Raw genomic sequence first — 22,537 nt, forward strand, 5'->3', positions numbered from 1 at the left:
GGAAGGTGGAGGATTGGCAGCAGGTCCCAGAGCCTGAGCTGGGGGTCGGCCTCGGGCACGGGGCCTGGGTGATGCGCTGGCCTGGGAGCCTGTCAGTCGTCTATACAGATCACCTCCCCGGCTCGGGGCTCCTTCCGATCCAGCCCGTCTGACACCAGCGCCCCCACCATTTCCTTCTCCTTCTTCACCAGCACTGGAGGGCCGTTGGTGGCGGCTGTTTGGGAAGGAGGCAAGGGCGTGAACCCCAGCTTCGCTCCCAAACGTGGCCTCTTGACCATAGCATGTGACAGCTAGATTACCTCCTGCCACTGCTACTTAGTTCCCAGGGCAGCAGGGATGGGAGCAGGGCGAACCCCTGTCCCTGGGAGTCCCGGTGCCCATGACAGACCCCGTCCCGACCCTCACCATACCCCCTTTCCGAGCTCCGATTCTCCTTCCTGGAGGTAGTGGTTAAAGCCACTGACACCTTTGGTGGCATTTCGGACAGTGGGAACGGAAGAGAAGTCGGGTTTGGGAAGAACAAAGGCCAGAAAGACTCGGTTTCATAAAACTGTAGAAACTCGCAAGGAAGCGAGATGGGCTGGACAGGTAAAGGGGGGCTAGGCAGGGCCGAAGCTCAGACAAGCAGGGAGCTCACCTGTGATGAAGGAGCCTGCAGGCATCTGGCTGTAGTTGGCGCCGGCGGCGGCCAGGGCCCCGACGGGGGCGGCGCTGAAGGCCGCCCCGTACCCCGGAGGCGTAGCGTAGGGCCCCGGGGGAAAGGCCTGGAAGAGAGCACGCGCCCATGTGAGAGGCTCCAAAGTCTGAGGGGACAATGGGGGCCCCGCTCCAGCACTCCCGAGGGGATCACATACAGGCGGGGAGACTCGAGGGTGAGGAGTGTGTCCCAGCAAGTCGTTTCTCCACACCGTCGAGAGCTGCCGGAAGCGTGTGTGTGGGGGTCGGAGGAGGACCAGCAGGGACAACTGGAGTTGGGGGGAAAGAGGGTTACCGGTGTGGGGTGAGGCTCCGTGCCCTTGCTGGCCAGCCGGCTGAGGATGCTGCGCTCGGACATCTGCAGGCGGGCTGCGATGGGGGGGATTCGGGACAGCGTGGCCGGCAGGCGGGTCACGTCCGCCTTCATGTCGCTCAGCAACTCCTCCAGCTGGTTCAGAACTGGGGCCCGGGCCACGGAGAAAGAAGGGCAAGAGAAAGACAGGGAAAGGGAGGGATGGAGCCAGGAAACGACGAGGAGTCAGAGGGACACAAAGAGAGGGAGAAAGAGACACCAAGGAACCAGAGACCAAGAAGATGACAGAAGGAGACAGAAAGAGCGACTCGAAGGAGAGAAAGAAGGAGAGAGACCAGATGAGCAGAGGATAGACAGAGAGAGAGCACAGGACACGGGAGGCAGAGGGACATCGGGAGACATGGGGCGGGGGGTCGTCAGAACATTCCATACTGCAAGAGTGACGTTTTGTGGGTGGGGATGACGGGGAGGAAATAGTCAGGAGACGTGGGAGGCGGTAACTGGTGTCACAGATTTCAGGAGTCGAGGTTTTCATGTGTGAGGGGAAGGGAGATTAGAGAATCAGCATTACAGATTTGGGGAATTAAAACAGGAATCCAAGGGGCCACGAGTCAGTTGCTAGTCAGACAGGGTTAGATGGTTAGAGGGGTCTGGAGTCGAATCTATCATCATCAGGGGAAGAGGGTTTGGGAGGAAGGGTTGGAGTCAAAGGGAAGTTTCGGGGAGAGGATCACAGGGTGGGACAGGGGTAGTTTCTGCCTGGTGGGGTGAGCGAGACGCAGTGGGTGGGGGTACATGACTTGTGCGACTGGGGGTAAGGACTCTGGGGGACTACACACAGGCCACGGCCCCGGAGAGGGTGCTATTAGCTGTAGGGCAGGCGTGTGGGCCAACGGAGGACTTCGGCCCTGCGGAGGGACGCGCCACAGTCTCACAGACTCTGGGTGAGGGGGGCCGGCCCCTCCGCCAGGCGCTGGTGTGAATGCTCTTAGGACGGATGAGGGCCGGCTTGCACAAACCCAAGAGGCTCAAAACCACGGGGTGGCTGGGGGGTGGGGGTTGGGGGGGGGGGCAGAGGTCAGAGGGGGGTGGTACGGAGGGTAAAGGGGTCAGAGGGGTGGGAAAATTTTGAAGGGTGCGGGGTGAAGACTTACGCAGCGCTGTGGGCCCTCCCCCGCGCGGGGCCGCCGCGGCCCTTACCCTTGTGCAGGACGGCGTTGGCCGGCTTGTTCCCCGCCAGCGACTCCTTGGAGAGGTGCTGGTGGCTCTCGGCCAGGCATTCGGCCTCGGCGAAGCGGGCGTGGAGGGCCATGGCGGGGTGCGCCGGCTCCTGGGACAGGTTCAGGTAGGCCGCCCGCCGAAGCTGCTCCTCGATCACCAGCGCCTGCTCCAGGAGCTGGGGGGCCCGGAGGGGAGTGGGGGGGCGTGGGCATCTGCCAGCAGCCGGGCCCGCTGGAGACCCACACTGCCCTTCCTGCTGGCCCAGAGCACCCCAGCCTTCCACCAAGCCCACACTGACCCCAACACATCCCGGTCCCAGATACAAGGGTCTACCTGGCTGTCCCCCTACAGGAGTTAGCCGTCCCCACGTTCCAACCACACCTGGACCCCCGCTCTGACCCGAACCCCTCTTCACCACGGTCCCTCCTCTCCTGGGTCCCCACCTTGAATCTCCGGGCCAGGAACTTATTTTTCATCTCCAGAAAGTTCCCCTTATTGGCTTCAGTTTTAAACGGCTCATTGATGATGGCAAACTGAGCGTCATTTTGGATGTCCTGCCACCGTGCGTAGCCGTGGCTGCGATGCAGGAAGGGGCCGTCAAGGAACCAAACAGGGAGGCACTGTGCGGTCCACACTCATTTCCTCTTGCCCGTCCCCCCAGGGTGACACCACCCCCTTCCCGGGGTGTGGACTCCTCCCCCATCCAGGTTGAAAAAACCGCTTTTTTCCTGCATTTCTATCGAAGGATACAGGACAATCCCGGCCAGAAGCCAATAGTCATGTCTTCGGTGCCAGATCTCATTGAGTTTCCCGGAGCAAATAGCCGCCCGCTCCTCGTTCTGCCACAGCGTGTGAAGCTCTGGAAAGCGGGCCAGAGAGAGAGACATGGGGTGTGTCAGCAGTGTGAGAACCATGGCCAGCTCGGCGGCAGTCAGAAGGGAAGGACCCGAGTCTGGGGGAGAGGACCGAGGGCTCTTTAGGGAGAAGATGGAAAGGTCTGGTTCACGCTGAGGACCAAAAGCTGTTACAAGCAAGGCTCAAGTTCAGACCAGGAATCGAGGAAGGGTAAAGAGGGCTCAGGAGTCCGGAGTGCAGCCAAGGAGGACGGCAGGTGGGGTGCAAGCCTGCCCTACCAGCAGCGACTTGGAACAAAAGGCAGGCACCACAAGGGAGCCTGAGAGGGCAAGCACATCCCGGTGAAGGGCGCCCACCTGTGAAGCCTCCGTCTGCGATGTTGAACATGAACCGGGGCTTCTCCACCTTCTCCTCGCGCCGGCTGTTGGGCCGAGGCTCATCCCGGGGAGGCCCCGGCCGCAGCTCCCGCTCCCCTTTCACGTCTTCTGCTAGGGCAGACGAGGCAGAGCTCACCGCTGTGCTCAGGCCCCTCCCGGCTCCCAACGCTATTCCCTGGACTGGCCTGGCCTGGAGCAACTACCCCCCAGGCCCCAGGCTTCGGCTCCCCTGGACTCCACCTCCCGATGCCCTCAAGGACCCGGGGCACAGCGCTTCCACCCATTACCTCTCTTGCCCAAATCCCCTGTTTCCCCCTCCGGCCTCTCCCTGTGCTCCTGGCCATCCAACGGCTTCTCCTCCCCCCTCTCTCCTGGCGTCGACTCTGTGGCTGTGGGAGGGGTAAGGGACAGGAAGGGAGGATGTCACCCTCATCCCATGGCCCCAGAAGAGGGAGCTCCTGGAGTCTAAGCCCCTCATCACCCCTAAGCCCATGCACCCACCTGACTTCTCTCTGTCCCCCCGGTACCCAGGCTCGGGCTCCATTTCTCCAGGGACTCCCGGCACCTCCTCCTCTAGAGGGATCTTTCTGGACTCCAGCCGCTCCCCAAGTGATGGGGCTGGGCTAGGGACATCAGCCTAGGAGTCAGGATGGAGTCAGGATGAAGCAGAACCAGGCACCAGGCCCTCTCACTCGCACCCCCTGCGGGAGCCAGGCAGCCACATACCTCTGTCTCCATCTTCTCCCCGATTTTGCTGTTCTTCTCAGGCTTCTCCTCCTGGTTTTCTGCTTCATCCTTTTCAAGCGGTGTCCTCACGCCATCTCCTTTCTCACTAGGAGCTGGGGTAGCTGCAGCGGGAAGCAGAGTGAGGAGGCAGAAAACCCCACCCTGACTCCAGTCCCTGTCCTAGGGCTCCAGCCCCACCCCCATCTCTCCTGCCGTCTAGTTACCAGGCTTCGAAGTGCAAGGACTGTTGGTAGCAGAGGCCTCAGGGGTGGTGGGAGACGTTTTGGTAGGAGAGGAAGCTCTGGAGGAACGCTTAGAGTCGGCGCTGGGGTCGGGCATCAGCTCGGGCATCGACCAGCGCCCATTGATGTGCTCAAATTCCTGTACCTGAGAGCGGCAGGGAGCGGTAGGAATGGGTCAGCTACAGGCACTGAGGGGGTAGGGGGTGGTAGAGACAGGTCAGCTGCAGGCCCCAAGATGGGCAGAGGGTGGCAGGGACGGGTCAGCTGCAGGTACTAGCCACACAGGAAGCTCTCCCGCCAGTCTGAATCCAGAACCCAGGGATGCCAGGCAGCGTGGGGATGGGGCCTAGGGGACCAGCTCGACTCTGGGCGAAGGACAGACTGATACCTTCTTCTTGACGAGAGACATGACTCCAATCCGGGTCAGCACTTGCTGGCGACTCAGGCCCTCCCGAGGGACACCATCAGCAAAGGTCTCTGAGCCATCTGCCCCGGGCTCACAGAGGTGACGCATGAACAGAGACACATAGGCTCTGGGAAGTGTAGGGTGGGATGCAGGTTAGGAGGGCCGGGCAGGGGGTGCGGGTGGCGAGGCGGTGATGAGGGCACAGGGCTTACCGACACCCTAAAACCCTACACTGCCCAGAGCCTACCAATCTCCCCAGGACCCCCCCCCCCCCCCCCCCCCCCACCCTGTCTCTCCCTGGGGTCCTTGGCCTTGGTACTTCGTTCCTAGGCCCCATCAGTCAGCTCGTCATCCTGTCTACCAGCTCCCCGGCCAGTAAGTGTGAGGCCAGGACAGCCCGGGGCCAGGCGCCCCTCTCCAGCGCCTCTCCCCTGCAGGCGGGGGGCAGCCAGGCCTCTGTGCTCTAGGCTCGGCTGAGGGGAGGTGGGGCAGGCTGAGCCCACGTCCCAGGAAATCGAGCCCGGAAAGATCGGACCAGGCCATGTGGCCGGGAGCATGGCAGTCAGCTGAGTAAGTTCACATCACGTGGTGGCCGCCAAGACACAAGCACACCCGGAGCTCCCCCAGCCCACAGCCCGCTGGGCCCGCAGCACCAGTGCTCACTTGAACTCCTTCTCTGTCTTGCCCCTCAGGTCCCGCACCAGCCACTGGGTGGTGAAGGCGTCCTGTGGTGGCATCCCCCAGCGCATCACAGCGTTGAGGAAGGCCTTGCGCTGCCGGGTGTTGAATCCCAGCACCTGGGGGCCGCAAGGGAGGGCGTGGACTGTCAATATCCGGTGAGGGAGTCTCACTACTAGGACCCCCAACCCCAGGGAACTCAGCCTCGGGGCCCCACCCCCAAGGGGATACTTGGAGGCCTGAGGCTGGCTCCCACCTCAATGTTGCCCCCAACTCGCGCCAGCAGCGGAGGGAGTGGCTTGTCCTTCTCATTCCGGAGCTGCCTCTTTGATTGTCGACGCCCTGGGTGTGGGGGAAGGGAGGGTGGCCTGGTTAGGGGGTCCCCCACCTCCTCCACCCATTAATCCTTCTCCACACCCAGCCCCTGAGACACAGAATCCGGGGAAGGCCTAACACAAGTCTCAGGCGCTTCTAATTTCCTTTTAAGTGCTTTTTGACCTAGAAACGGTCTAGAAGAAACGGGTCCCCTTACAGGACTAGTAGCCGGGCCAGAGGGGAGAACGTAAACTATAAACTTTCTCGATTTTCCTTCTAGACATCCCAGCCCATACGATTCTCTATGCCCCATTTTGACAGTGGAAAAACTAACGGACGTTCCGTTCTTTTTATCCGCGATCTTTACTCAGTCAACAGAGAAGCACTCGTTTATGGAAAAACCACGGACTTAAAGGACACCAGGGAGTGAACCGGGAAGAGCTACGGCAGGAAATCAGGAAACAGGTGCCACCTTCTGGACGCTCGTCGAAGTCTTCATCCTCCTCCTCCGATCCCACTGAGTACTCGGACTGGTTATCTGTGGGGAGAGGGCACTGCATCAGGGCCAGCTCCCAGGGTAAGCCCCCCCGGGGGCTCTTTCTGGCTGGAGCCGCCCCCCCCCCCCCGCCAATGCTGTCGGACACTGAGGCCACATATCCTGGATGGGGTCCAGTCACCATGTACCCGGTCCCCAGCCCTGCACCTCAGGTGCCAGGCGAGGACTCTGGGTGTCCGGCGGGCCCCTGCAGCCACCAGCTGGCTGGGACCACCCGCAAGCCTGCCCAGCCTCTAGGCAGCTCCTGCAGACCCTTCTGAAGCTCCTGTCCCTCTAGGGGGGGGCGGCCCTGACCCCTAGGCCTCCCTCTCCCTCTATGTGCCCACCCCCTTGCCCCAGGCCTCCAGGCTCCTGGCCAGCGCACCTCCCTTCCCGGTCCCTCCCTCTGGGGCTCACCCTGGTCCTCCTGGGCGGCATCGTTGTAGTTGACCTGCTTCCGGACACGCTTGCCCTTGCCCAGGTTGCGGGCCAGGTCCTCCTGCTGCTGCTCGTAGTGGTGCCGCAGCAGCTTCTCCCAGTAGTCGGGGTCCACGTTCTCCTCCTGCTTGATGATCTCTCGTTCGATCTCCTCAATCTGCAGGCAGCACAACGCACACTCACAGCTTCCCTCGCCGGTGCCCAGCGCTCACGGCCCGCAACCGCATGCCTACTTCCCCGCCGCCTGGCCTCTGCGACTCCCGCGAGAATCTTCTGGACACCGCACGTCCTCTTCGTCTCTTACCTGCAGCGGGCTTCTCCTCCCTGCTCCCCACGTCTCCCCTGAGCCTGTCCTCCGGCGCCACCCGCATCTGTCCCACCCTGACTCGCAGACACCCTCTGTGTATTGGTACTTTCTCCCCCAAGGTTCTCCCCAAAGTCTGGTCTCACCCCTCAAACCAAGGAGCTGTTCTGCCTTTTGCCCGGCGTTACGGTAAGAGCTCAGACTCCCCGCAGACTCCCCATTCAAGCCCACGGACGCTGCCCCGCAGAGGTGGCCCAGGGTACACGGCGCCCACCCTGGCGTCTCACCTTGTCTTCCTCCCGCACCACATACTGGGCCACCTTGAAGGAGCTGAGATACTCGTTCATGTTCTGCACATCCGTGTCCTCCGTCGCATCCTGGTTCCGGTCCAACAGCCGAGCGATGGCCTCGTTGTCGTAGTGAATCACGCTGCTGTCCTCCTCCTTGTTCTCCCCTGGTGGAGACGGGGAACCAGAGGAGACTGTGAGTTCCAACCGGAGGAAAATCCGTGCAAAGCTTTCCAACTTCGCTTCCTTCTCACGGGAGCACTGGAGGAGAAGACCCTTCCCCAAGGAGTCTGCAGACACGTCGGGCCTTCCAACCCTCAGTGGAGGAGAAAGGGCCACGCTTCTCCCAGGGTACGCATGGAAGAGCTTTTCTTCAGGGGTTCCCGAAGACAAGTGTGCCCGGGAGCGCAGGGCCTGGCTTCAGGAAGCCGCGGGGCAGGTTCTCACCCTCGTTCTCGTCCTTGAACAACTCCTCGGTGCCGAACTTGAGGATGTCGTCCAGCTCCTGCTTGGACATGGAGCCGGCCTTGGAGCCCAGCCCGGGCCGCACCACCAGGTGAGTGAGCATCATCTTCCTCTTGGCCACTTGGGTGATCCTCTCTTCCACGGACGCGCGGGTCACAAACCGGTAAATCATCACCTTGTTGGCCTGGCCGATGCGGTGTGCGCGGCTGAAGGCCTGTGCGGGCAGGAGGCGGAAGTGCGGATGGACAAGGGGAGCGGCCAGGGAGATGGGCCCCACGTGCTGGGGAAAGGCCGCCGGCAAGGAAGGGTCTTCTACCCCCACTGAAAGCTCTCTCTCTGACCCTGGACATGACCCCCTCAGCCGGAAACCTGCATCCCCCTGCTACGGGTGCAGGGGATCCAGGAGGCCAGCTCCCACCTGGATGTCGTTATGGGGGTTCCAGTCAGAATCGAAGATGATGACCGTGTCTGCAGTGGCCAGGTTGATGCCCAGGCCCCCGGCACGAGTGGACAGCAGGAAGCAGAACTGTTGGGCCCCGGGAGCTAGGAGGGGACAGCGAGATTCGGCAGCTGTGCCGTGCGGCCAACTCTGAGACGCCCCCCGGCCGCAGACCACCATGCCACCCATGCAGCAGCCAGGTGACAGATACCCTCCCGTTTCAGGGACCCAAGTGCAGGTGGCTCAGGCCTTGCGTGCCCAGCAGGCATCCCCCCTCACCGTTGAACCGATCGATGGCCTCCTGCCTCAGAGCGCCTGTGATGCCGCCGTCAATGCGCTCATACTTGTAGCCTTCGTAGTCTAAAAAGTCCTCCAACAGGTCCAACATCTTGGTCATCTACGGTCGGAGAGAAGGACGGAGTCTGGAATGATGAAGCAGTGGGCCAGGCACGGCGTGCCCTGACCATCCCTTTGTTGCTTCCACCCCCCTTGGCCATGACGCCCACTTCCCGGGGGTGCTCCTCTACCCCTGCCCTTCCTTGCCCCACTTTCTTGTCACACATGCTTGACTTAGCATCCCTTCCCCTCTGAGACCCACGAGGTTCCAGGGACATCTACAAATGCCCGGAAGATCTGTATGGAATTGTCTCTCTGGGTGGCTTTCTGGAGAGCAGACCCACTGCTTTGTCAGTGTTCCAAGACCTCTGTGCTGTGCTCTCCTTTCCTCTCCTCTCCCGTGGCTAAGGAACACTATCGGTCCCAGAGACGACCTCCAGGAGACAACCCCAAGGAGACATGGGCTCCCCTACCCCTGCTCCCCGTCTGGCTTCCAAGAAGCTGGCCTGCAACTTCCAATGACCTAAGCTAAGAACAGGGGTCAGAGGCCAAGAGGAACGCTGCCAGACCAGAGCCTCTCAAGAGTGCCACCTCCTGACCTCTCACGCCATGGGAGCCATGAGGAACAAGGTAAGGGACTGGCCTTGGGGGCGACACAGAGCTACGGGTGCAGGTCACCTGTGAGAAGATGAGCACTCTGTGTCCTTGCTCCTTCAGCTTCCGTAACATCTTCTGTAAGAGCATGAGCTTGCCAGACGCCTTAATAAGCGCCCCACCCTCGTAGGCTCCACTGGGGAGTTTGGGGGATTCCTGCCGAGAAGGGAGCAAAAAGGACGAGAGGGTCAGGGAGAGCGCCCCTGTGTTCCGACACAGCCTAGAAAGCCCAGGACCCAAATCCAGTCTCCGCCCCTTATGACTTCCTGCTCCCCTGGGCAATCCCATGCCTGTGCCCCACTGCCGCCCACCGCCCAGCTCCAGGCCTGCTTCTGCCCCCCCCACCCCCCAAACCGGCAGCCCTCCACCCCATCTTCGGACAGCAGCATGCTGGCAGCCCCCCGTGTGTGCGTCACCATGGCCGCCACAGGGAAGAGGTAGGGGTGGTTGCAACACTTCTTCAGATCCATCATGATGTTGAGCAGCGACACCTGGTTCCCGCCACCTCGCGAGTTCAAGGCCTCGAAGTTCCGAGTCAGGATGTACTTGTAGTATTTCCTGAACACCAGGGTGCGGGGCGCGGAAGAGACAGGACCAGGGGAGAAGTGAGGAGGCTGCCGCCTCCTGGAAGGCTGCCCTCAGCACCCCCAGCCCCCTTGGCCCAGGTGGCCCGGCTCTCATCTCACTTCTGCATGGGGCTGAGCTCCACCCGGACGATGAGCTCTGTCTTGGCTGGCATGTTCTTGAAGACATCAGCCTTGAGCCTCCGCAGCATGTGCGGCCCCAGCAAATCGTGCAGCTTCTTAATCTGGTCTTCTTTGGAGATGTCCGCAAACTCCTCCAGAAAGCCCTCCAGGTTGCTAGCAGGCGGAAGGAGACAAAGAACTGATCAGGCCATCGGGTTCTTTGTGCCTAGCCTCAGGCTTCGTTCTTCACCTCGGGGAACCCTCCGCCTGCCCCTGTTCTCAGCCCCTCCTCGCCGCAGGTCCACACACCACCCTGGGGGGGGGGGGTCACTTACTTAAACCTCTCTGGGGTGAGGAAATTCAGCAGGTGGAAGAGCTCCTCCAGGTTATTCTGCAACGGAGTCCCGGTCAGCAGCAACTTATGATCTATCTTGTAGCCATTGAGGACCCTGAAAAACTAGAAAATGAGGCAAGGAGAGGCAGGAGAATGGGCCCGTTAGTGGCAAGCAGCTGGACCACACAGCCCGACTTTTTCTGTGCTCTGTCCGGGATTACAAGCCCCGAATCTCCAGTCCTCCTTCTCACCCAACCTGGACTCCTTCCCTGTTCCGGGCTGCAGAAAGTCCAGAACCTTCCTTCTCACAAGCAGGGCCAGACTGGGAGGTCTGGGTGTGTCACTCACCTTGGACTGGTTATTCTTGAGCCGATGGGCTTCGTCTACGACGAGGCAGGCCCAGCGGATGGAGCCGAGGGCGGCCTGGTCGATGGTGATCAGTTCGTACGAGGTCAGCAGAACGTGGAACTTGACCTGGGCCTCCCTCTGCCAACATAGCCATGGTCCGTGCGGCTGCCACCCGATGCCCGGGCACCCAGACCTCTAGCCCCGTGCTTTCCCCGGACACCCCGTCCTGCCTGCGCCTGCCGGGGGAGCCAGCCACCGCGTCCTGCCACGTGGGCTCCACCCGGGGATGACTGGACACAGCCCCCAACCTCTACCCCATGTCCGGCATGGGCAGAAGTGTACGTCTCCAGGGCAGGAGCGGGGCGGGGGGTGAAAGAAGGAGAAAGCTCAGAGAGTTAAATGCCAGTGGGGGACAATGAAATAACACCTGGGGGTCTCCAAGTAGACGAGCTCAAGGGGCATACCTTCATCTTAAAAGCTTTCTTGCCACCTTTGATGGCGTTGTCTTCGAAGGAAAACTCGTTCTCACGGATGATGGCCCGGCTGTCCTTGTCACCCGTGTACGTCACTACGTAGAACTTGGGTGCCCACATCTGGAACTCCCGCTCCCAGTTAATGATGGTCGAGAGGGGGGCGCTCACCAGGAAGGGACCCTTTGTGTGGCCCTGTGAGTTGAGGGTTGGGGAGACCATCATTCAGGGGTTGAGGCGGTCGCCCCAGTCCTCTGGTTGCTGCCCGCCTCCCCACAGTCCCCCGTGGCCTCAGCCTCCATCCACTCCCACCTTCCAGAACCTTCCCCAGTCCCTCCGAGGGCCCCTGTGTCCAGTACCTCCTTATAGAGCGAGTAGAGGAAGACGATAGTCTGGATGGTCTTGCCCAGCCCCATCTCGTCAGCCAGGATGGTGTCGGTCCCCTGGGCCCAGGAGAAGCGCAGCCAGTTCAAGCCCTCCAGCTGGTACATGTGCAGTGTGCCGCCCGTGGCTGTGATGAACCGCGGCTGGCTCTCGTATTTCACCGTAGGCTGTGGAGTCAAGACGTCTGAGCGCTCAGGGGGACGGTCAGGGCTCCTCCGCCCCCCTCGCTGGCACAGAGGCTCAGGCGGGATCACGGTTCCCTCCGTGATGCCTGAGCTTACGGGAAGTTCTAGACCTCGGTCCCTCCCCCTCCAGCACTGGCATGAGGAAGGCAGCAGGGGTGGGGGCAGCCCCGGGTGCTGGGGCGTCAAGCTTCTCTCTGGCCCTTTAGGCCGATCTCCTAGCCATGCTTGGGGCAGGCTGGACACCGTCCAGGGAGGCTGCTGAAACTTCGGGGAAGTCCTGTCTGGAGGCCCAGGGCAATCTGCAATCGCCTAGATCTAGAAACGGGAGAGAGGCTGAGAGGGAGGACTTACATCGTTAGTAGGAGAACTGGGTGGCCCGTCGCCCTGCAGCTCCTTCTTCTTCTTCTTATACTTGCGGGGCTGGGCGGGGTCCTCCCCCATGATCAGTTCTCTGCGAGAAGAGCAGGTATGAGTGAGGCCTGCTCCTCGGAACCTCGCTCTCTCCTGAACCCACTCCAGACCTCCCTCTCACTTTCCTTAAACATCTCACAGTTCCTTTCTTCCAGAGTTTTTACCTTCACCCCTTTTACATCCAGTGCCAACAGCGCCCACCACCCCCAGTCCTCGGCATCCCCTCTCCCCATGACTGCACCTGACGTCTGTTCCTCACACTGTTCCTTCCTCCACCCGTCCCACCCCAGACAACCTAGCACCGGCTGCTACTGCCCTCGATTTCAGGTCGGCTCTGCCCCTCCCGGACCTCCCCTTGCCCAAGGGGCTGGCTTTCGCTCCCCTGTCCTCAGACTCCACTCCACGGCCTGGCCCCCTCACCGGTGTCTCCAGTAGCTCTGTTTGTGGTCTTCATACTCGGGGATGTTCATTTCATCCTCCTCCCACGTGGACTGGTCATAGGGCAAGTCCCGCCATTTCACGAGATAGTGGTAATTCCCCTTTTTATCCACACTGCGGGGCAGAAGACCAAGAGAAAGAGCAGGAGGAGAAAAAGAACATGGACCACAATCAGAAAGAAATCATCATATAAACACGATGATCAGCCAACAGCTAGCCTTTGTCACCTCATCCTCAACGAGGGGCCCCCGGGAGGGAATTTAGGACAACTGAAATCCCACCCTATGCTTTCCAGCATGGCTGCTTGGAAATCTACGACCAGAGGGGCGCCTGGGTGGCTTAGTCGTTGGGCGTCTGCCTTTGGCTCATGTCATGATCCCAGAGTTCTGCGATCTGGGAGCCCCCCCATCGGGCTCCCTGCTCGGCGGTAAGCCTGCTTTCCCACTCCCACGCCCCCTGCTCCTGTGCCTGCTCTCGCTATCTCTCTGTCGCTGTCAAATAAATAAAAATAATATTTTAAAATTTAAAAAAAGAAAAAGAAAAAGAAATCTACGACCAGAAAACCCTTGGGGCTTCGTCTAATCAGTCTTAACTAAACAGCCATTGGGCGGGAGGCCCCGTTCCAGGCAGGGCTGACTCAGCAGTGAGGCACGAACAGACAAGGGACCCCAAGTCCACAGAGCTCACGCTCGGTGCGGAAGGCAGTGACGACCCAGTAAACATGCGCGTGGACAATGTCTGGTGGTAACATGCACCACGAAGAAAGCAGCACAACAAACACAGGTTGGCTAAACCGTGTTTCTCACGTTGGCCTTTGTGGCCTGATACCCAGCCTTGCAGATCATTAGATCAGAGGCCACAGGGAAGGGGTCACACGGGCCTGGACTCTACGTCTGGTTTCTCTCCACCTGGATGCCCGAGAAACGCAGCTGGAGCCCCGCAGGCGCACCAGGTGCTGGGTGCAGTGATACAGCCTCTAGCGGGGTGGCAGTGGCAGTAGGGTAGGGGACAGCATGGGTGAATGAGTGGGAGGCCGGAGACTCACCTGTGGTTGATGATGCGGTGGACGGTCATCCATTCTGGCTTGATGCCAAAGCGATAGTACTTCTCCTCCATCTCCGCGTAGTGCGGGTCCTTGACCTTGCGTTTGTCACTCTTGCCGTCGTCCTCACCGGAGCCGTAGTCCAGGGGCGGGGGCTCATCCATGTCGTTTTTCCTCTGGTAGTTCCGGTACATCACCAAGTGGAAGATCTCCAGCTGATGGGGCACAGAGGGAGGGGACGAGATGGTCCCAGCATCCGAAGAGGACCACAGGGGACCAGCCCCCGGGGGGAGCAGCATGGGGAGGACAGACATTCAGCGGACTGGGCAAACATAGGACAGGCTGATGGGAGCAGGAACACGGTGGACTGAGGGCTGGACTGAGGGCAGAATGGGAAGGGAGGCTGGCGGCGGGAGGAGTGGAGGCCGAAGGAGACTCCCGCAGAGACTGAGGATGGAGGGAGGGTATGAGGGCCCGAGGCCCAAAGCAAGCGAAGGGTCTGGGGCCGGAGGGAGGAATGAGACGAACAGCATGGGGGTCCCACAGAGCGGGAAGGACAGGCCGCATACCTGAAGCTCCTTGGCCCAGGAGCAGTGCCAGTAGGACAGTCCTACCCACTTGACAAAGAACTCTCGCTCCGATCGGCCTTGAAGAGGACGGGGTGGCGGGGCATCGGGGTTCCCGTCGGCCTGCTGGGGTGCCGGCACGGACACGGGCGGCTCCCCCCACCGCCAGTGCAGGATCTTCTGCACACGGCCTTTCAGCACAGGGCACTTGGGGACAGGCGCGCACAAGGAGGAAACATGGGGAAAAAGTGCCATCGTTAGAGGAGGAGGAGTTCGGGGTCCCACGAGGGAGTCAAAGGCCAAGTGCAGGGACAGGAACAGAAAGGGGGGCCAGACAGTGGGGTTCCAGAGATGGGAAGAGTCGGGGCTGCCAGGAAACCCAGCAGGAAGGGCCGACTCACCGTGCATCGGGGACACAGCCATTCCCCGTTGGGGATGTCAGGCAGGGGCGGGTTCAGACAGTGAATGTGGTAGGAGGAGATACACGCGTCGCAGCACAGGAGCTCGCCCCCGTCCTTACACACGCGGCAGTACTCCATGTGGTCGTCCTCCTCCTCCTTCTCCCCTTCTTCCTCTCCCTCCTCCTCGTACTCCTCCTCCTCCTCCTTGGCCTCCCACTGCACACCCTCCTTCTCCTGGGAGGCCAAGGCCAGACGTGGAGATGGACAGAAAGGAGAAGACGGGCAGTGAGACCGGAAGCCAGGGACAGACACGGGACACCTGACTGCTAGAAGGGCAAAGGAGGCGGGCGGGAACAAAGGAACGGGACACCTCCGTCTCCAGACACGTCAAGGAGGGAGCAGAGGGATGGGGGAGGGGGCTGGCCACCGAGAAAGCCAGGCATCTGGGGGCAGCAAGCAGACAGGTGGGTCCCCAGGGGGAGGGGGCAGCAGGTACTCACGCAGTGGGGGCAGCTCCATTTGCCCTCGGGAGCCCGGTCCAGCTCCGGATCAAGGCAGACGAGGTGGTAGGCACGAGGGCAGGTGTCGCACAGAATAATTTCCCCACCCTGTTGGCACACCTCGCAGTAATCCTGGTGATCCGTCTCGTAGCCGTCAACCTCGTCCTCCCCGGCCACTGTGGGACAGCCCAGGACTGTCATGTATACCAGGGCAGGCAAAGGGCACAGAAGGGGAGAGAGAAAAAGAGAGAGAGAGAAGTGATGGGGGAGAGAAAGGCTGAACAAAGCAGTTAGAAGGGGATACAAAAGGGGCCCTCAAGGGATGACAGGTGGCCAGATGGACAAGGTGACACACAGCTGGTACCCCTTACCCTTCCGCTTCTTCCTCCCTGGCCGGCCTCTCTTGAGCTTCTTGGTGCGGACAGGCCCGTCCGGCCGGCCCGAGGCGCTGTGGACGCTGCCGCTGTCCAGGTCTGACTCCTCAGCCTCCGGCTCGGGGCCCTCATCACTCTGCAAGACATACTGCCCGGAGCCCCGGGGCGGTCAGGGAGGCCGGCTTCACCGCGCTCCCCTCCCCAGGCCTCCGGCTCCTGCTCCAGCTTCCCTCAAGGACCCCTGTGTCTGGACCCCTGGACCCTGACCGCCCCCCCTCCATGCCGGGGCGCTTAGCCGACAGGGACGGGCCACTCACCGAGCCTCCCTTCTTCCTCTTGCCACCCAGCAGCCCAAGCTTGATTTTCAGGGGCGCCATCTTCTTTCCCCGAAGCTTCTTGCGTCCGTCAGGCACTCGGGGGCTTTTACTCCGCCTTTTATGGCCTGGACCTGAAGGAGGAGCAGGGTGAGGGAGACCCGTCGGACGTCACGACGTCCTGGAATAACGCAGTTCACGGAGGCCTCAGAACCCCTGGACAGTGGTCCTAAACGGGGGCGGGGGGGCCTCACCTTTGCCCTCTTTGGTTTTGGCTCTTCGGATGGGTGGGGGCTGGGTATCGGCAGAAGGAGGTGGTGGGAGGGTGGGGGGTCCGGAAGGTGCTATGGGGGCGGCCGATGACACGGCAGCTGACACCTGCTCGGCCACAGCTGCGGCTGCTGCCGCCGCCGCCGCCGCCACCGCAGCTGCCGACCCCTTGAAGGGATTGTTGGCACTGAACTCTCTCCACTTGGCCCCGAGGATGGTCATCATCTTAGACATTGGGATCTTAGGATTCTTCTTCGCGATCAGGGGCCTGTAAATGCAGGAGCAGAGGACATGGGACCTTCACAGATGGTCCGGACTCCGCCATACCCCTCAGGGGCTGAGTCTGCATTTGTGCTCGCGCTCCTGGGCCGGGAGGCAAAGACCCGTCAGGAACGACCTCGCTTTAAAGGTAACCCGATATAGAGCTTAAGAGAGAAAAAAACAGGGGCGCCTGGTGGCTCAGTGGGTTAAGCCTCTGCCTTCAGCTCTGGTCATGATCTCAGGGTTTGGGATTGAGCCCCGCATTGGGCTCTCTGCTCAGCGGGAAGCCTGCTTCCTCCTCTCTCTCTGCCTGCCTCTCTGCCTACTTGTGATCTCTGTCAAATAAATAAATGAAACCTTTAAAAAAAGAGAGAAAAAAAATAATAAAAACCAAGAACACGTACGAGGAGAAAGGAAACGTACACACGCAGCAGATGAGAAAAGATAAAACAAAGATGTTGATAAAAACGCTTCCAATCTTTTCCAGTTTGTAAGATCCTATCACGTATGTTAGTGAGGTCATGTTTCATCCTTGTGATGATACCATGAGTTGCCAGGATTCTCTGCATTTTCCAGCAAGTTCCATGGGCCCTAGCACGTGCAGTCTGACAGGCCAGGTGGGTTAGGCTCTGTGGCGGGGTGGCAGACTTTTGTGAGGACATGGGTGACCACGGTGCTCACAGCAGCACGGTTCTCAGCAGTGAGGCAGGAGAGACAGGGTACTGACGACAAGGAGGGAACACTCGCCAGGCTTGGGCCACTCTGCTATCATCTACTCTACTCAGGGGGCGGGGGTGTCCCCAAAGCCCAGGCTCCACAGCCAGTGGGGCGTGACTGTTAATCACGGGGTCCTAAGCCAAGGATAGAAATGACTTGATAACTGAGCAAAGGAAATTGGGCAACACTCATTTCTCTCTGTTTCAGTGGAAAGAGAAGTCCTGCGGGGGGAGCCGGAATGTTTGGGGCATAGAGGGCCATCAGCCCTCACTGTCTTCTGTCACTAGGGCTTCCGAACCCAGCACTGGAATCATGACTGCCCCCCTGCCATCCTCTTGTGAAGGGATCCTGACCGGGGTCCCTGCACCCTGCGGCGACCAGGGTCCTCTCAAGTTCTGTGCCGTGCGTTTCTCTGGGGAGCAGCATCCAAGAGTTTATGCGGCTCCGCAGACCCCCCACCCCCACCCCCGGAAGTGTCCACCGGCCAATCCTACCTCATGAACTGGCTGAAGGCTTTGTAGTTGGTGAGCGTGTGGTAGTCCTCCTCGGAGAACACATGTTCCACGTCCTCCAGGCCCCAGGTCAGAAGCAGAGTAGCGGACGACTTCTGTTCTACCTGCTGCGAGTGACAAGGTGTCATGGGGCTTTCGGGGCAGGGGTTCCTTGAGGCAGGCGCTTCTCCGGCCCCCTCCTGGGCCCCCCACATGCCTCCCTCCCTCCCCATAGCTTGTAGCTGAGGCTCTGGGGCGAATTCTCTAGCTTCTCCACTGAGCACCCCCTCCTTGGTGCGCTCTGTCCCCAGCCCCATCTTCAACACTGATGTGTGTCCCCCCCAATCCTACTCACCTTTTGTCCTCCATCTCCCTCCCCCTTTTTCCGCCGCTTGGTCTTCTTTTCCTTTTTTTCTCTGTGCTTCCGCCTCCGTTTCCGACCTGGTCCCATTCCATATTCGCTGCCCCCGCTCTCTGACTTCTCCCGGTACTCATCGCGCTCGGAGCCAAATTCCTCCTCACTGTCCTGAGGGAGAGAAATAAAAATAACATTTCTTCAGTCCTACCATGTGCCAGGAACTGTTCTTAGCCCATAACATGTATTATCCCTTTTAATCTTCACAACAATTTTCTGGAAATAGAAACTTATCTATTTTTAATCTGCTTTTTTTTTGCAGATAAGGAAACTGAGGCACGCGGAACTGAACAAACTGGCAAGGAGACGTGGGGCTGCTAGGCTCTGGAAGCATGCAGTCCGTGCCCATAGCCTGCTCTCAACGGGGGCTCCAGGGTGCTAAGGCGAGTCACGTGGTCACCCGGGGCTCTGATGCTGGGGTCCTGAGCCGGAGTGGGGAGGGGGCGTCAGACCTCCGACTCCCGGATGCCCCCTACCCTCCACCCTCCACCCCAGAATAGAATAATCAGGAGGGACGGAGAAAATTCGAGAAAATGTAGGTGCCTGGGAATGGTCTGCTGAGCCTTGCGTGGAGACAGGAGTCCTTCACACTTACAAGCTTCTTGCGTTTCCGGGGTTTTCCTGGTTTGTTCTCCTTCTGCTTCTTGGGTCCTCGTTTTCTCTTCTTTACACCCAAAGCTGAAGGCAGCAGCCGGATGTCATCCTTATCTTTGGAGCAGAGAGCACCAGAAAACCTAAGCCTCCAGGTTCCCCGGCTCGGCAGCCCCTAGACCTCAGCCCTCCTCACCTCTCCTGTTCCCACTCTCTAGGAACTAGGGCATTAACTCCTCCAAACCTCGCCTCCCTTCACCGGGTGCAAACAGAGAGTGTTTCGAGTACTCTGGGACGCTTGGGTTCTGAATGGGAGGTCAGGGGTCAGAAGGGAAGAGCAGCCAAACCACTCCCTCCTCTCTCCTCCTACTAACAAGGGAGCAGGCTCTAGGCCATGGGCTCGGACTGTGGCAGGTCCTTTCAGTCGCCGCCAGGGCTCCTCCTGCCTTCCCCCTCACTTAGCCAGCTGGCATCCTGCCCGGGAACTGGGGAAGCCATGCCCAGCTGCTGGCCTGGCCTGACCCCAGCACTTGGAGTGGGGAGACACAAGCTGGCAGCTCCCTAAGCCAGATGCTGAGACGGGAGAGCCAAAGGTGGACACCTGGGATCTCACACTAACACCCGGGGCCCTCACATCCCTTCCGCCATGAGGGAGGCCTCTATTTATACTTCCTCAGACAATCGCCAAGCCTCCCGTCACCCTAACATGGCCCTGGAGGAAAAGAAGTCCCTGCCAGTCATTTTCACATCTTGCCCGCAGGACCGCAGCGTCTGGCTCGTCCATCACACCCTAACCCTACAGGGAGCAGTCTCTGAATTACCTAAGCATTCCTCCTCTTCCCAAGTAGCCTGGAACCTCCCCTCAAATCTATTTCCATAACCCTGCTCCCTAGGAGAACTCAGGACCCCTCCCCTTTGTCCCCTGGTCTCACCCTTCGCCTCCAAATTTAGTCCCATTCATACAGAAGCAGCAAGGGAGACCCAAACAAAGCTGGAAACAAAGACACACCCAGCATATGCATTCTCAGACGCACACACGAACACAGGCCTGAGCACAAATCCAGACTGCTGCCTCTACTTGCTTTCAGCAAGCCTAGGTCCCGGACTTTCTCTCTAGATGTCTCTATCAGGGCAGGGGCTTCCCTGATGTGTCCCCTAGCCCAATTCTCCATGACCCTGACCTCGGGTCTGGGGAGGACACAGATGCCACAGACCTGGGCCCTGCTTGGCCTCCTCGCCCCCCCAGGAGGCACTAGACTAACCAGCCAGACCTGTCCTGCTCCCCGCAGGAGGTAAGCCTGGGTCTGGCCCAGCCCCTTGCTCTAGGACACACAATCCTTCGGCCCACAACAGCCAAGGGAAAATTAGCCACAATTAACACGTCTTCCACTGCCTGGGGATCCCAGCGCCTCCTTCCTCGCTACCTGTCCTCAGAAGCTACCTGTCCTCAGAACGCCAGTATCCTGTGTCTTCTGGTGCAGGATCACCCTGTAGGCCAGGGCCGGGGAAGGGGGGGGCGGGGCGTGCAGCAGGCCCCGGGCGTGCGAAGAGCGTGAAGACTGGAGTAGGAAGTCAGTAGACGCCACGGTCCCCCCCCCCCCCCCCCCGCCCGCCCCCAGCAGCCAGCTCTCCCCAACTCCCGGGACGTCGCTTAATGTGAACATGGAAACGGAGGCCGCCGGGGCGGTGGCAGGGCAGGCCAACTGGCTCGGCGTCAGGGACGAGGCCTGGGCCACCACCCGCCCCGCGGGGGTCTGGGGCACCTGCCCCGGGGACCTCAGCCGCCAGTTCGTCGCCCTCCCCGCCCCGGCAGGAGGCTCCCGAATTCGGGAGGCCGGCGGCTGCGGCGGGGAGAGGCAGCGCGGAGCGGCGAGGAAGGGAAAGGGAGGGCAATAAAGCAAACCCAAGTCCCAACCTCGGTCTCAGCAGCCACTCAATGCTGGCCCGGTGCCCAGACTCTCCCACACCCCGGCTCTGATCCCGGGAAGCGAGCGGGGGCGGGGCCTGGCGCGCCGGGGCGGCGGGAGCGGGGGGAGGCGGGCGGAGCCGGGCCCAGGCCGCGCCTCCCGCCCGCCCCGCTCTCCCTCTAATCTCACCATCAATCTCTCACACATATATTTATTTTTTCTCAAATTCCCCTCCCTCCCCCACAACGCACCACCATAATAGGTCTGCTGCACATGCGTACTGCACGCAGGGGGTGGGTTTGTATTTTCAGAGCTTTTGCAAAGAAACTACCAGAATTTTCCGCACCACCCACAATCATTCCCCACCCCCACCCCCAAGGAATCACATCTATATATTATGTTATATTATTTCTCGAGACTTGCCAGAAGGGGGAGGGAGAAGAAATGAGTTTTGGGCTTCCTGTTCCCTTCCCCCACCAACACAAGCGCTATTATTTTAAACGTTTAACAATGTAAGGAGCCGAGAAGGGGGGGAAGGGATAAAATCGGTCTTGGGTAAGAATGTAAAACAAAATGGTGAGAATCAAAGCCGTCAGAATGAAAAACAATAGACGTCTAAGACGCGCAAATTCACACTCCGGAGAAGGATGAGGGAGGGCGGCCCGCACACATTTCCTTCCAGGAGGCTTATTTTTGCCCGCACTTAGGTAGACCGAAATAACGAGCGAACCAAAAATATTTCCCCAAAGTTTTGCCTCCGAAAGTCATCTGAGGGGCTGCATCTGGGTCACTCATTGGACTCGGAGGGCTGAAAGGGGGGCGGGGATGCAACGGCCCCCAGGAGAGCGAGGAGGTGGGTTTTCATTTCAAATACAATTTTTTTTTTAAAACATTTGACGTTTCTTCTCGGCTGTTGAGAGAACAGAGGGAAAGAGGGGGAGGGAGGAACTGACACAAAGACCCACCTCGACCTCAGATTATTTCATGCCCCTCGCTTTCTCTCACATCCCCAAATCCGGGATCAGAAACACCCAAATACCACATTCCACTTAGCCGCACAAATCGGGCCCTGACACAACCTGACATCCTTTCTTTCTCTTCTTTGCTGCGTCTGCCCTGCTCCAGGCATCCCCCTCCCCACGATTTTTTATCCCTTCTCCCTCTTGCAAATCCATAGGTTCTCTGGGATAACTCTGTAAAAACTTTTCCCTTTTTCAGACAAGCCTGGGGGGGGTGTCCCTGTTTCCATCAAACACGCACCCCCCTCCGCCCCCCCCAAGAAGACACCCCATACTCCTTTCAAAGGTGCTCTCAATTGAACAGGGACATTTGCTACATCACCCACACAGATCAATGTGACAGTTTTACAAAGAGCGTCCTGAAGTTTGGTGGATTTGTGCTGCGTGGCACCGAGGCCTGGGGGTCTGGATGTCCCCTTTCACGCCCCCAGCAGATGTGAGCACCCTCAGAGTGCTCCCCTGTCCTCAAAAAGGTTAGAAATCACTCCACTAGGAGGGTGGTCTGAGTGGGGCCGTTGCTGCCCCCCCACCATGCGAGGCAGCAATGTGCTCCTTCCACCCCTGGGGGAACTGCCCAGAGAGCGGCCCGGGTGACTTGTCATCCCCGGGGAGAGGTGCCCAGTGATGGTCAAGCTGCACAACAGCTGGGTGGGCAGTTCACGCCCCCCAGCGTGATCAAGGTGCGGGTGGTTTCCGCGAGAGAGTGACAGTGAATGGCAGCCACGTGAGAGTCACAGCTGGGCAGCTCAGCCACCCCAGACTGACGGGGTCACACGGGGGGGGGGCCCGCACTTGACACAAAAGAGCCCGGAGCAGAGTGCAGATAAAGGGGGTGGAGTTGGGGGCATCTGGTTTCCCAGACACTCTCCCTGCGCTCCCCAATCTTAAAGGAGTGCTCTCCCCGGGACGAGCTGGGGGAACAGGCGGCAGGAGCAAGTCTGACTCCAGGAAGTGGTCTGCGTGGAGTGCGGCCACCACCTGCCCCCGGTCCCCAGCCGGCCGCAGACATTCACGCGACCCCTCCCCCACGTGCCATCGCACGCCCCGGAGTTGGCGGGCACCGGGGTCCCCGCAGGTGGGGGTCCGATGGAGACCGACCCCTGCCCCCGGCCCCCGTCCCCCCAGT

The 22,537-nt window shown here is 60.2% G+C and overlaps 1 protein-coding gene and 1 non-coding gene across 2 annotated transcripts in view; both read right to left on the reverse strand.

Moving 5' to 3' along the window:
- The window catches only part of CHD3 (chromodomain helicase DNA binding protein 3), a 23,497-nt gene continuing 960 nt past the window's right edge, over positions 1 to 22,537 (reverse strand). Inside the window, 39 exon segments of the mRNA XM_059379856.1 lie at positions 1 to 214; positions 638 to 764; positions 992 to 1,155; positions 2,210 to 2,405; positions 2,674 to 2,806; positions 2,981 to 3,089; positions 3,442 to 3,570; positions 3,750 to 3,851; positions 3,964 to 4,099; positions 4,189 to 4,310; positions 4,413 to 4,575; positions 4,819 to 4,963; positions 5,500 to 5,633; positions 5,771 to 5,856; positions 6,302 to 6,367; positions 6,782 to 6,959; positions 7,394 to 7,560; positions 7,841 to 8,072; positions 8,277 to 8,401; positions 8,577 to 8,694; positions 9,312 to 9,443; positions 9,704 to 9,845; positions 9,974 to 10,147; positions 10,309 to 10,430; positions 10,656 to 10,793; positions 11,120 to 11,320; positions 11,485 to 11,676; positions 12,046 to 12,145; positions 12,526 to 12,657; positions 13,589 to 13,800; positions 14,155 to 14,358; positions 14,553 to 14,786; positions 15,053 to 15,246; positions 15,424 to 15,574; positions 15,744 to 15,874; positions 15,995 to 16,278; positions 17,483 to 17,607; positions 17,835 to 18,005; positions 18,490 to 18,602. Coding sequence (XP_059235839.1) covers positions 93 to 214; positions 638 to 764; positions 992 to 1,155; positions 2,210 to 2,405; positions 2,674 to 2,806; positions 2,981 to 3,089; positions 3,442 to 3,570; positions 3,750 to 3,851; positions 3,964 to 4,099; positions 4,189 to 4,310; positions 4,413 to 4,575; positions 4,819 to 4,963; positions 5,500 to 5,633; positions 5,771 to 5,856; positions 6,302 to 6,367; positions 6,782 to 6,959; positions 7,394 to 7,560; positions 7,841 to 8,072; positions 8,277 to 8,401; positions 8,577 to 8,694; positions 9,312 to 9,443; positions 9,704 to 9,845; positions 9,974 to 10,147; positions 10,309 to 10,430; positions 10,656 to 10,793; positions 11,120 to 11,320; positions 11,485 to 11,676; positions 12,046 to 12,145; positions 12,526 to 12,657; positions 13,589 to 13,800; positions 14,155 to 14,358; positions 14,553 to 14,786; positions 15,053 to 15,246; positions 15,424 to 15,574; positions 15,744 to 15,874; positions 15,995 to 16,278; positions 17,483 to 17,607; positions 17,835 to 18,005; positions 18,490 to 18,602 — 5,906 coding nt within the window. The 3' untranslated portion in view covers positions 1 to 92.
- LOC132004636 (small Cajal body-specific RNA 21) lies at positions 5,214 to 5,358 on the reverse strand. The gene has a single exon (XR_009400589.1). It is a non-coding gene; the product is annotated as a small Cajal body-specific RNA 21 (non-coding RNA).

Source organism: Mustela nigripes, chromosome 16 (assembly GCF_022355385.1).
Source record: "Mustela nigripes isolate SB6536 chromosome 16, MUSNIG.SB6536, whole genome shotgun sequence".
In the NCBI taxonomy this organism is placed as follows: Eukaryota; Metazoa; Chordata; class Mammalia; order Carnivora; family Mustelidae; genus Mustela; species Mustela nigripes.